Below are 14,803 nucleotides of genomic sequence, written 5' to 3'. Positions count from 1 at the left end.
TCATTCATTGTTCTTTTTATTCAGTTATCGTTTCTTGGTCACTGGAAATGAAAGCTGAATAAAACATATATTGATGCTATATTATCAATTCTACTAGAATATAAAATAAACAAATAAATATACATACAGTATCCAGTAGGATTCAAAATAAGCCAATGTGTATAGAAAGTTTGAACAAAAAAGTATGCTAATGAAAAACAGTAGATATTGACCAAAGAGAGTTAAGTTATTTGCTTAAAATGACACAGCTGATACATGGAAAACCAGGGATAGGAACATAGATTGATTTGGTTCTCTTATCTATGGTGATGTATTCATTTTACATATGATTGAATTCTGGTGTATAAGAAGCCAAGACATGGATGCTATCCTTAACATGGAAGAGGTGAGTAAGTGTATATGAATTCATCCAGAAATAGAAGCCATTTAAAATCTGTTTACTCATTGTCATGATTAGTCTTTATTGTCATTCTGGCAGAGTTAAAGGTCATCTAAGAGGAGACGCCTTCTTTAGGCATTTGAATAGGTCACATTTACCTGTGGGTATGTCTGTAAAGGGTCTTTTTTATATTTTTATTAAAAATTTCCACCTCCTTCCCTCCTCACATTTCATTTCCCTCTCCCTCCCCCCCTCCCCCCTCCCCCTCCCTCTCCAGTCCAAAGAGCAGTCAGTGTTCCCTGACCTGTGGGAAGTCCAAGATCCTCCCCGTTCCATCCAGGTCTAAAAAGGTGAGCATCCAAACAGACTAGACTCCCACAAAGCCAATACAGTAGAATCAAAACCCAGTGCCATTGTCCTTGGCTTCTCAGTCAGCCCTCATTGTCAGCCACGTTCAGAGAGTCTGGTTTAATCACACGCTCCATCAGTCCCAGTCCAGCTGGCCTTGGTGAGCTCCCATTAGATCTGTCCCATTGTCTCAGTGGGTGGACGCACCCCTCGCTGTCCTGACTTCCTTGCTCATGTTATCCCTCTTCTGCTCTTCATTTGGACCTTGGGAGCTCAGTCCAGTGCTCCAACGTGGGTCTCTGTCTCTATCTCCATTCATCGCCAGATGAAGGTTCTATGGTGATATGCAAGATATTCATCAGTGTGGCTATAGGATAGGGCCAGTTCAAGAGCCCTCTCCTCAGCTGCCCAAGGAACAAGCTGGGGACATCTCCTTGGACACCTGGGAATCCCTCTAGAGCCAAGTCTCTTGCCAACCATATAATGGCTCCCTTATTTAAGATATATACTTCCCTGCTCCCATATCCACCCTTCCTCCATTCTAACCGTCCCATTCCCCCAAGCTCTTCCCATCCCCCCTTCTCACTTTTTTCTCCCCCATCTCCCCTTACCCCACCCCACCCCCAAGCTCCCAATTTTTGCTTGGCAATCTTGTCTACTTCCAATATCCAGGAGGATAACTATATGTTTTTCTTTGGGTTCACCTTCTTATTTAGCTTCTCTAGGATAGCGAATTATAGGCTCAATGTCTAAAGGGTCATTTTGATTACTAATTGACAAAAGATGGATGAATCCATGCTCAGAAAGATACTCCTGGGAAGTATTTTTAAAAACTGTCTAAGTATGAAACCTCTAGCGAGCCAGAGAATGAGCTAGTAAGTACCATTCGTACATTGTTCCTCCCAGATCTCTATCTTGAGTTCTGGCTCATCTTCCCTGAGTGATGGTTTGTGATGCAGAAATATAAACCCAACAAACTCCATTACCTTCTCTCCCCTAAGTTACTAAGGGTATTTTATCATACCAACAGAAAGGAAATAGAGCAGAAAATTGTAGCAGGCATGTGGGTGATGTCACAATGAACCTGGATATGTAGCTTTTTAAGCTTTTGGAATATTTTATTACAGGATTGTGTAAGACTTTTGAGCTTTGGGCTTTGAAAGCTATTGAGTGCTCAGAAATAAATGAGCTGCTGTGAGATCTTGGAAGATTCTGTGGACTGTGGAGGACTGGCTTGTGAGTTTCCAGATGGGAATAAGGACTTAATTACAAACAGTACCAGGGACCATTTATGTGATATTTTAGTTGAGAATTTGTGTGAACATGTCATGCTGGAGCTGAAAAGTCATCTTTGACTAATGATTGATCAGCATCATTGAGTTGAAATTTTCTGTGGATAAGAATGAATATCCTCAGATTATGCACACAGAAGCTGTGGTCCAAGGAAGCTATGCATATATTTTAAATTGAAAGCTAATCTTTGCAACACCAAAGAGACTCACATATTAGTGGTTTGGAAGGCATGAGAATTACAGGATTGAAAGGGTCATAAAAAGAATTTGATGCTTGCACCTCGTGGCCATGGTGAAGTCCCTGGAGAGATACCACTAGTGAAAGTGAAGAAGCCTCAGCTGTAGCAAATATATCAGAATTATGGAGATACCAGGATCGTGAGATGCCCAACACCACCAGCAACAAATATAGAAGGGAGTCAATCTGGGCCTTTATAAGACACATGGTGTGGGTTGTGGATGGCAGAGATGAAGTATCTGGCTTTTCAAGCCCTTTAGAGCCCATAAGATCATGAGTGAATCTCTGATGAGACTTTGGGCTAAATTGCTGAACGTCTTTGTTTTGCTTAAGTGTGTTAGCTTTATGTTATAGTTCTTCCCATTTGGAATAAAAAACTCTATGTAACTTGTTTTTGATTTTATAGCCCCCCCCCAAAGTTGGGAGATTTTGTAGCTTTAAACCTTCTTCTTCTTGTTCCCAAGATCTCATGTAAATATAATATAAAAAACACTCCAAGGTACAAAAATCTCACATGTTTGTGGGTCACATTGACAAAGAGTGAGTGCCCTGGTTAGTCTTGGTTATTAATTTAACATATCCTAGTTTCACCTGATAGGAGAAGCCATAATTAAGGAATTGCCTATATAAAGTTAGTCTGTCGGTGTGGATATGAGGGATTGTCTTTATTAGTAATTGATGTAAGAGAGGCAACAAACTGCCCAGCACCATGACTTGGCCAGAAAATCCTGGATATATATACAAACTTGCTAAGCATGAACCTTTGACTGAGCCAGTGAACAGCATTCTTCTATGATTTTTGCTTTCAGGTTTTTTCCATGTTTCAGGTTGCTTCTCATGATTCTTTTAATTATAATATCAGAAAGGCAACCAGAACATTCAAAATATGAGCTTCAGTGAATCAATAAGAAAAAAATGAGAGTCTCAATAAATATTCATACAGTAAGAACATTTTTCACGATTTTAGTTTTTATACTTATAATACCTCACAGTCATCTGTGATCCAAAACTATGAACTATAAAATTTCATGAATCAACAATATACAAGATCCAAATTGCATCCTATTCTGAGTGGTTGATGAAATATCATGCTGTCATGTTCTGCCTCCCCTGAAATTTGAATAATTCTTCTCTTCATTGTATTCATGTTGTGTATGCCACTTAGCTTTTAGCCATTTTATAGTCATCATTGTCATTATATAGACTGAGGTGGAATCACAATACTTAAAAGCAAATAACCCTTATGTAGTAGCCTAAGTATGTGCCACAATGTTTTTTACCATTCGACTCACTTTCTTTCATCACTTGGAACTGTATCTTCCAGACAATACATCAGCTGTGAGTACAGTTTTACGAAGTATTGAGACAGAGAAGATAAAAACATGTTATAGCATAATCTATGATTTTTATCAACCTCTAACTACATCTAATTTATAAATTGAAATCAATTGTAGGAATATACAGCAAGAAAAAAGTACACATAGGTATTTGTACTATTTATGCTTTAAACATTAAATGAAGGTCTTGGATCTTATTCCCTGCTGATATAGGAAACTATTAGATATATTTTCGTTGCTATTTCTGGGTAAGAAATTTAATTTTCCGACAGCACAGCAAGTCATAGATATCTTTGGTTGGTCATATTTAATTTATCTTTTCAGTTCAAGATACAATAAAATTTCTCAAAGACATTTGTAAAATTATTATAGATTAACCAAGATGTGAAACCTATGAAACACATATAAATCATTCTTTTCTAATACACGATTTAAAGAGATTCAATTAAGGATCTTGATGTACAAAATTGATGCTTTCTAAACCAATTAGAACTTCAGAAATAGAATTGCAAACTAGACTGTGTGTCTCATAGAAATGAAACAGGTAAGAAACCGGTACTTTGAGCAAGAGTAAAGGAATATGGTAGTTACACTGGAAGGAATTGTAGTTTATAGTTTGATCCTGGAGTTTCTTGGGCAGTGTAGATTAAACTCCCACTGAAGAAGGAACTGACTGTTATTGCTAACCTGAGGGCTGAAGATAACAACTTTAAGATTTCCTGCAGCTCCAGTTAGTGTGGTGGCTGGGAAATGAAATTTGGGTTCTAGGAATGCATGACTTAGCCTTGCGATATAATGTGGCATTTATTTGGATAGGCCTGATAAATTGACTCTTTTGAAGAACAGTATTTATATCTTTATGTGAACTCTAGGTCCTTGCTTTAAAAAATGTAAACGTGCACTAATGTTAAAATAGCTTATTTTTGATGCTATTTTTTAATTTTTTTCTGATTTTGAGACTATAATGATTATGATACATCAAGTGAATAGATTTTGACTTTGATGTGTAAGATGGAATATACTTTAGTAGAATTTTATTAAATGTCTTTTGGAAATCCAAACAGTGTGCTAATATTTTTCCTAGTAGCCTAAACAGACCTTTATAGTAGATGATGTCATATATTTTATACCTTTCATTGACAATGTACCTTTTATCAGTCATTAGTGGCAAATGCCTTATTTTTTCCTGAAGTATGTTTTTCAGTTTTTTTGCAAGATGCTTGCAGTATCACAGATCTTTAGAGACATACAACTGATACAATTTTGTTTGTAAAGAAAATCACTGAATAAATCAGCGTGTCGCAGCAACAGATATTTTAAAATGTTTGCAATGACAGATATTTTAAAATGTTAATTTCAGTAATGTGTAGTAAAATAAATTGTGAGGAAAATGAAGAGATTGTTTTCTATATTTAAAGAAAAGTAGGGTCTATACATTTAGAGATATTCTAAACCCTAAATGAATATATGATCTGAAATTATTCTGAGAAGCTTATGGAACATAATTTGGGCATTTCTGATTTTGATTTAACTTACAAAGTACAATTTATTGGAAAATATAATATAGATCCTGCTTGTGGTATTCTTTCCTTATGAGTAATTTATTGCCTCAAATGGATATGATAAAAATGTATATAAGAACCAGGTACATTAGTTTATACCTGTCACCCCAATACTAGGGAGGCTAAGGCTGGAGGGTGCCATGAGTTCAAGGTAAGTCAAGGATGTATGGTAGAACTCTATCCAGAAACAGATGTACAAAAAATTCTTATAATGTGTTAATAAATCTTCTAAATTATGTTTTTCTTCTTATCTTTCCTTGAAAGAACAGCCTTTAAGAACTGGAAGATGAAAGCTCCCATTCCACATTTGATTCTCTTATATGCTACTTTCACTCAGAGTCTGAAGGTTGTGACCAAAAGAGGTTCTGGTAAGATGTGCCTCTTTTAGTTTTCATTTTTTTTTCATTTAAAGTGATTGTGACCTGTACATATGTGTTATTTGTGAGAGGTTGAAAAGGGTTAAGAATTCATGCTCTATAGATATCATAGAGATACAGGGATACAGTGAAGAATATTAATAGGCAATTACAAAAGTACTAGTGTGTGGAAATTAATTTGGCTTATCTTATTTATTTCCACAAATGTAGAACTTGGATAGGTGCTATAACAAAAGTTTGGATTTAGATTCTGTTAAACAATGTGAGTTTTTATGTTCTTTTACTGAGTATCTTCATTTTATAGAATATTATTGTTTATTATTTTAACTTACTTTATAATACTATTATTTCCTAATTAGTTATGTCCATAGTGGATTCTTTTAAGGATTGTATTTCAGCTGTTTTGCTGAATTACTTGGAAGGATTTAAATTAAAAATAGTTTCATTTAAAAAGAGGACGTGGCATTTACCGTAATATTTTAGAAAAAGGAAGAGAGTAGAATGATAAAGAAACACAATGGTGACTCAATTATTGTTGAAACCCAGACTGTTATTAGGCATCTTTAGTGTCCAGTTGCCACTTCATAGTTGGAGTTAGGGAATCATATAACACTCTAATGAATACATACATATTATTGTGAAATTCTTCTGTTTATAAGGTATTGATATGATTTATCATTGCCATTTTCCCATTTCACATGGGGTTATTCTAGTTTTGAAAATAAAACTTTCAGGCATAAAGGAAGAATAGAGAAATTGAGATGAGCTGCTCCAGCTACAGTGTGTTCTCTCTAAGGTCTTAAGAGTCAAAAACAAAGATTGAGTTGAATCTCAAAAGGTTGTAGTGTTGTGATACCGTTATTTGGCTAATAGAGCATCTGCCTCATGTTGATGGGATAGTAGAAACTACCATATCAAGAAAGAGTGGACAGCACTTCAACTTTTAGGAAGCCCCTTCTGCAGATAAGGTGTGTGGAGAAATTGGGAAAAGATTTGTGTGCGGGTTCAGTGCAAGGTTGTTTTACTGAACCTATTAGTGACCCTGGAACATCTTGATTATGCTACTTAGACGTCATTGCTGTGGTTGTAGGACCTGAAAAATAGTGTTTGTGGTTTTTTACATTATTCCATCTACTTTTGGGGATATTTTTAAATGCAAGAAAATAATAAACTGAGATTATGATTGTTGATTAAATCTAAAATCTTCATTTATCCTTGTTATTATAGCTTATTACATAAAATACGTTTTTTTCGTTCTTTGTGCGTATGTCAGATGTATGATTTATTGAAATGCAAATGTGACCTTTTTCTCATCATAAAATAGTGGTGACAGGTCTATTCTATATAAGTTCTGCTTTTGCAGCAAATATTACTTTGGTTTTTAATCAAAGTGGTACTTACTGTATTTGAGAACTATGGTACAGAACTAAAAATGTGAGACAACTAGACAGTTCATATCTCTTGCTCTGGAGACTTAGACAAAGCTCAATTACTTGTTTCAAATGTAAACCAAATTTTATTGATATGAATCCATATTAGGAAAATATTATTAACATGGTATCCTAAATTAGACTGGAATTCTAATATTTTGTACTCTTCAGTTTATGAATACAATTGTCACATACCTACTTCTCATCTCTCAAACTAAATATGTCTTTATTTACTTATACAAAAGCAAAGAAGGTAAGTGAAACATTTGCCTTGCTAATTCTTATCTGTGATTTGAATTGTGACTGATTCGTCTCAATGTGTATGTTAAGATTCAGATGAATGTTAGGTGATTTTTGGGTAATAAGTGTAAAAATTGAGATTCAATATTTTTTTCATAAACTGTCCTAGCATTCACTCATTTTAAATATGTTTGTTACCATGGCTGCTATCTTTGAGAGAAACAGGTATATGTAACTTACTGAATAGAATCATTACCGATCTCCATAGATCAAAAAGAGCATGCTTTGGCATCTTCACCTTAAAAGATAAATGGCTTAATGTTTACACCCATCCCGACTGATAAAACCAGAAGGACCAAGGCCAGAGAATCATAATCAATTTTGATGTTTGATATTGCACATTAACTAAGGGGGATGTGTATTTATATTATTCTTATTTATTTTTCTTATGATTTTATGAATCTTTAGAAGGTTTAACAAACAAAATTCAAAATATAATGCATTTCAAGTGTATTATGCTAGAATATTTTTTTTTACTTTACTGTGACCACAAGGAACAGAAGTAGATACTTCAATAATTAATAACATAAAAACATGACTAAAATACACAATGTAATTGTTGAGTTTTATGGCATGTGGATTATGTGTAATTTTTTTTTCTGACTAACACATACAGTCATTCCATAAAAATTTAGAAGGAAGTATTTGTTTCTCATTAGTAAAACTAATTGGAAAGTAATAGGAGCTCTTATATAAACAGAGGTGCATTATTTTTATTGCCTTGGCTTACACCCCTATTGCTATTAATTTAAAGGGCAAATTAAAACTAATAAGGCATTTACATTATTATATCTTCCTGAATTCAAATGTTCAAAATGCAAATTCATGTTTCATTTAACTAATAATTTCTGATATGTGTATGATATGAAAATTGAAGATTGAATTTGGTCACTCAAGTAATGATCGAACATTGTGCATACCTCGAGAATTGAGAATTTTAATGGGAGCAATTGTTACTGTACAATTGATTGTTTTATAAAACAATTTTACATGTAAAATCTAAGCAATCCTTGAAGGGACATACTACTATTTTTGCTACTCCCCACAAATGTGTAAAATGTCACAATTTAGTAACTAAGCATTTGAGTTTATTAAATTATTGAATTTTTTGCAAAAGCATAAAAACAAATATTTCCTTTAAATTTTTTTGTGTCTCAACCAAAATATACAGTCTAGCTTAATATTCCTGTTTGATTTTCCCTTGCTTTTTTCTAGTCTGTTCACCACCTTTCCTACTCTCCTCTCCATTCTTCACTTCCTTATTTTACGTTCCACTTCTCCTCTCCTATCCCTTCCTGGGATCCTTCCCCCTCATTTCTAAGTCCCAAATTCTTTATCTCCATGACTTCTTTTTTTTTGTACAGTTTTTCAAAAAAAAAAAACAACTCACATTGATGTTGCTACTGTGTCTTTGTAGAAATGATTTAATCTGTCTGTCTTGTGCATGCTAGGCAAGTGATCTATCACAGAAACATATCCCATATTTCCATAATTAAAAATTTGATCCTCTCTTGTGCTAAGATTGCAAGTGTACACCAACATATACAACTAGTACTTTTGAACTATAAAAATATAATTATTTTTTCAGAAAGATAAATTCCAGCATCTTCTTTTCTAATATACAAAACAACTATAAGAAATCAACCAGGGCTCATTGATATATCTTTTTTGTTTTGTTTTTCAATCAGTTGGTTTTTGTTATTTTATTAGTTCTTTGAGAATTTCATATGATGTATTTATATAATATTTACATGTTATCCAACTCCTCCTCGATCCACCCCTCATTTCTTGCCCACATAACCTTCTGTCCTTTTTTTTTATTTTCTGAGCCCCTATAATCATGGAAATACCTTAATAAGTGAATGATTAAGTACATTAGTATGTGATGTGTGGATTAGTATCCAATAAAAATGATACAAGGCAAGCACACATAATAGTTTAAAAAAACAATAGAGACATTTACTGTAGTTGACTGTGCTTCTAGACACTCATATTAATCTTAGCGCAAACCTGATATGCAGAGTGAGTTCTAGGCTTTATGAGGTCTATCCAGAGAACCTGCATTGGAAAAGAGAGAGAGAGAGAGAGAGAGAGAGAGAGAAGAAAGAAAAAGAGTAAGCTTGTTCATATTTCTTAAAGTTTATATCTTAAAAGGAGATCATTGTATTGCTTGAGACTAGTGAAAAGGAAAAGAGCAACTCAGGATAAACAACACCTAGGACATGTTAGGGGTTTAAATGAAGACAAAGAACTTTTACAAACCATAAGTGTTTTTGAAGTTTTGGAATATAGTCCACAATCTGTTAGAAAGAGAAGTGGCTCTTCAGATATTTCTGTAATGGAATTTTACTGGAGCAATGCTGGCTTAAAGTGGTATTAGTATTTCTGTGCAGAGAGTTTGCTTTTGATCATATTGATCAGAAATTGCCATCTTGTGGAGTATAACTCTTGATAGACATATGTAAAGTTGAGGATATAAAAAAAGTTTTCATATTTATTAGAGCCTATAGAGAGGAATGAGTGGACATGTTACATAAATCATAAAGTTCATATTTTTCTACAGAAGATTAATGATACATAAAAATTCCCTAGAGCAGTAAGCTGGTACACAGTAAGGGGATTGCTACAGGGAGTTTGTCTTCTCTTTATTCTAGGACCTGACAAGAGACACCTGTTTGTGTTAAATGATTTAGAAGAAATTCTTCCTGACAGCAAGAGAAAGACAAGCCTCGAGAGGTTTATTAAAACCACAGTTTGGGCTCTGACAATTTCTAAATGTAAACAGTAGATAAATATTGAAAGACACAGTTTAGTTCCTAGGTTTTCTTTATTTACGGGTCTTTGTTTCTTTAAGTAATAGACATTATACTACAAAACAAGTGGAATTTAACTGTATAGAAAGGAAAAAGGCATATGTAGTACTTGTACCTCATGCCAATGTTATTCGTGTTTATCAGTTCTTTTAGGCATTTCTGGAAGTCAATGAACTCAATTCTACATGATTACGAGACAATGTAGTCTCTCTTCCTTTGCCTTTAGTTCACTGCCATGTGTTTATTTTTCTTCATTTGCTTTTGGGATAGTTTATAAATCCAAACTTCTGAGACTTTTCTTACATTTTAAAGTTAAAAATGCAGAATGTTTATTTATTGAAACAATTATCTTACACTTTTGTATTTTTAAAAAAATCAAAGCTTGAAATGAGATATATCATAAGCTCCATTATATGTGAGATAATGCCTTTAGTTATAGTAAGTCTGACAAATATAGAAGCCAGTACCTAACCACCAAAAATCCATTCAGTTTCTTTTTCTAATAATCATCTATGGTATACCTTTGAATTTCACTGCCAAATTAATTTTCTTTGTCAATGCAATTTTATATAATTGTTATAGATTAATGCCAAATGTGGATAATTATGATTGTTAATGGTCAGTTTGCATGGATAAGTTAAAACTTAACATGTATAATACTTTCAAGAAGACTCTCATGGGATGTACTATTTCAAGTTAATAAATACAGCAGAATGACACTACATGAGGATAATAAAAAAACAAAAATATATTATCCTATATATGTAATGTTAAGATGGTTTTTTTCTCCTTTTCTCAATAAAAAAAATAACCTTCAATCATGAAAACAAAAAACAAAACAAAAAAAAAAAGATGAAGGACTGAGATAGTACCATTAATCAGTACGCTACCAATGTTTTTTTTAACAGATTAGCACAGTTATGACGCTTTAGTTTTTAATCTTATATTTATTGAAGATAACAGTTCAAATCAGTTGGAATTTGGGAGATTATAGAAAAGACTCCATCTTTTTGTTTCCTTGGCCTTTGGTTGTTTTGTGGTTGCACATCTCTCTAAATGTGCTTCCAGTGTCACATATCTTTCTCTGACTCAGACTACCTTGACTCCTTTCCATTTTATAAGCGCTTGGGATTATTGTGGGTATTCTGAAACAAGCCAGGATGAGCCCTCTAGTAAATAAGTCCTTAATTTAATCAAATTTGCAAAGTCCCCCTTTTTAGGTAATATATCATAGTCACAGGTTTTAGGGATAAAAATGGAAGCATATTTCCACTGACAGTACTTAGCTTACCCCAACTTGATTTTCCAATTCAAATACCAATCTTACTGAACTGGATTGGAGACTGCTGAAAGAATGGTCATTCAGAGACCAGACAGAAATAGGAGAAAGAAGAAAAAATAAATTGTATGGTTTTGTTAAATGGGCCAGAAGATCCCTGAGGTCACTGCAGCGAAAAAGGAGATATATAGAATGAAAAGGAACAAGAAATGAAGGTCAGAGGAAAGAGAAGAAAGTGAGACCGTGAGTGAGAAAAGCAGCAATGAGACTTAAGGAGACTTTAAAATAACTACTGCTCACTAGAAGAACTCATGCTGACCTTACAGGTTTCTATGTCCTGTGAAGTTCTCATAGATAAGATATGACTGAAATTACATAGGAGGGCTATTTATTTTGAGAACACAAGCTTCCTGAGCAAGACAGTATATATTGCATATACTATACTACAGTAATTAAGGAAAATACTAATATTCACGCATACAATATCTTCTTGAGATCTTTGTCCTGCCAAACATGCATTATAAAATGCCAAGAAAACATTCATAAGTATGTGCACGAGAGAGGAGTACAAGTATAAATCAAGTTTGCAAGTATATGCAAATACAGGTATGAGTACCAGACAATGAGTATTGTTTTCTTAAATATTTATTTATTCTTTTACTATTTCTATGTTAATTTTGGCATGTTGTGTGGGTTGGGGTGACGAACATATCATGGAGCATATGTGGAGCTAGAGAACAACTTAGTGAGTATGGTTTTCTCCTTCTACCTTTATGTGAGTTCCCAATGATTGGACTCATGTAACTATAGTTACACAGTAAGCACCTTTACCACTAAGTCATCTCCTGGCCCTTGTCTTTATATATTTATGGTACTTTCATTACCCACCTTTTTTTATCTGGTGAAAAGTTACTAGAGCTACTTCCAATAGATATTTTCCCTGCAAAGACTCAGATGTTGTACCAAGAAGACTATGAATAAATGTACAACACCAACAGCAAATGGACCTAATTGTGAGGCCATAAGCCATAGGTCAAATCATATTTCTCCATACAGTCTATAAGCCTTGACAATCTCATTAACAGTATTATTAACTTCAGAGGATTCGGGTGAAGATGAACATCTGTAAGCTGTCCAGTGTTACTGTTTGTATATGATTCCAGGGATGACCACTTAGTGTCAGACATATTATACAGATATGTACATATCAGCAGGTTGTATTATATATGTAGGAATTAAAGAAAATGTATTATTATATGAGGCCAGAAGCTATGAATTTGAGAGAGACTGATGGAGTATATTGGAGGGATTGAGAGAGGTAAGGGATAGTTGGAAATGATGTACTAATATTTTAATTTAAAAAATATTGAAAAATCGTAAGCACTATGGATGCAGGGTATTTTAACTGTGGTTCCTCAACCCCAAGATTTAAGATGCAAGTGCCTTACACGTGACATTCATTGAAAGAATAAGTAAAGCAATGGAAAATATAGCACAGTTCACTTTGAGGTTAATCAAAGTTGTAAGTAATATTATTGTTGTTTTGTTTCAAACATGGTTGGATGAATTTGGATCATTATTTAATTGTAATGTCACGCAAACAGCAGAAGTGGAATATGTCCACTGTCAGTAGTGCTCATTAACAAAAATATTTAACTTTTAAAGTAAGTCACAAATGTTTTTCCATAGTATTATAACCATTTCACATTTTAAAAATATTGTTTGCATTATTTGTTACTACAAAAATTAGGACTACCATTAACTCTTCTTACCTGTGTGTTAAGAAAAACTGCATTCATCACTGTATTTCAAATGTCTTATTTTCAATAGACATAGTTTGCTGTCTAACCCCACATAGTTTTAGCTTACGTATATGAAGCATTCCAAGAAAGGCTCTATAGCCAACAAAAGAGGTTCGTTTTTCTTTCTCACATGCACATTATATTGATAACCTATGATTTATATTGCAATTATATGTCTGCCGTTGTTTGCTTTATCTTCCTTACTAGAAGCTATAAATAGCAAAAAGGAAGTGGTCCTTGTTTTAGGACTTATGTCGGGGACCATTTTCAGTTCCTATATAAAGCATGTGAAATCAGATCATGCACAATTAAAGAGATTTATTTTGTCTTACGGTCATATAAATTGAAGAACATGGTTCCAGCATTGTTTTCTTTCTTTCTATCCCATGCATGGTGGCAAAGATGAACAGTATTCAAACAGGTGCATCAAAAATGTATACACTAAGGCATATCTTTGCCTCAGAACAAGCTCCTCCTGTTAGAAGTGATCCAGTTCTACAAGAGTGGAAATTTCGTACTACAAGAGGACATTAGGCTCTTCATGAAGGACCACAAGTCAAATACTAGAATATCCAGTAGAAATTCTTGTAATGGGTGTTAATTAAATTAAACTGAATTAAAGCCTTAAAATGTGGGCAAGTTTTCAGACAGAGATTTGAAGAACTCCTTCAATCTTCAGTAACATGAAACTCAGGCTCAATATTTCCCATCATAGAATTTAAATTTGAGATGTATTTTATGGTTATTGCTCCAAGTATATATTTTAGTGTATGTGAGCAAAGACATGTACTACAAGGTGAAAATGAGCCCTCAACATGGCTCTCAAAATCTCATACCAAAAGTTCTAATTCTTCAGAAGGAGACAAAGGTTTTCTGTAGCTTTGGGTTCTATAATTTTTACTCAGTTAAGAATAAGGAAGAGGGCAGGTAAGATTGCTCAGTGGATAACATTGCTTGCTGCAATCTCCATTCCTTAGTTAAATTCCCTGGAGACAACCATCTCCTACCAGTTGTCCTCTGAATTTCATATACCCACAGTGGCACACATGCTCCCAAATACATATGTGCATATATGCATAAGATGCATAACCAAATAAATGCATGCAGTAAAACAATTTTAAATGTACAAAAGTAATGGAATTTTTATATACATTTTGCTCCTTTGATCCTTGTTCCCACTCCAGCCTCCTTTCCTTATCATAGTTTGGTCCCCAGGCAGTGGAACTATTTGGAAAGGATTAGAAAGTGTGGCTGTTGGAGTAGGTATGGCCTTTTTGGTGAGGGTGTTTCACTGTAGATGGGCTTTTATGTTACAAAAGCCTGAGCCATTCTCAGATAGCTCTCTCCTTGCCTTACTTGCAGATAAAGGTGTAAGCTCTCTGTTCCTGCTCCAGTGCCATACTTTCCTGCCTACAGCCATGTTTCCCATAACTATGATCATACACTCTAATCCTCTGGAATCTCAAACATTAATTAAATTATTTCTTTTGTAAGCAGCTTTAGCAATGGTGTTTTATCACAATGATAGAAAAATAACTAAGACACACATGGCCATGTACAAGTAAGAATTATATGATTATGTATTGGAAAGATATTGATGTCATGACTAAAATCCGTTTTCTTTCCTTTTAATATTAGTAAATATC

General features: G+C 34.0%; 1 protein-coding gene across 1 annotated transcript in view; it reads left to right on the top strand.

Annotated features, from left to right (window-relative positions):
• The first annotated feature begins 5,442 nt into the window (after positions 1–5,442).
• Positions 5,443–14,803, top strand: part of LOC121439038 (interleukin-1 receptor accessory protein-like 1) — a 729,117-nt gene continuing 719,756 nt past the window's right edge. The window contains 1 exon segment of the mRNA XM_041639534.1: positions 5,443–5,524. Within this exon segment, the coding sequence (XP_041495468.1) occupies positions 5,443–5,524 (82 nt within the window).

The sequence above is a fragment of the Microtus oregoni genome, unplaced genomic scaffold (assembly GCF_018167655.1).
Source record: "Microtus oregoni isolate MIOR12 unplaced genomic scaffold, Mior012 000059F_ref0000304, whole genome shotgun sequence".
In the NCBI taxonomy this organism is placed as follows: domain Eukaryota; kingdom Metazoa; phylum Chordata; class Mammalia; order Rodentia; family Cricetidae; genus Microtus; species Microtus oregoni.
This window is presented reverse-complemented; position numbering and strand designations above follow the sequence as displayed.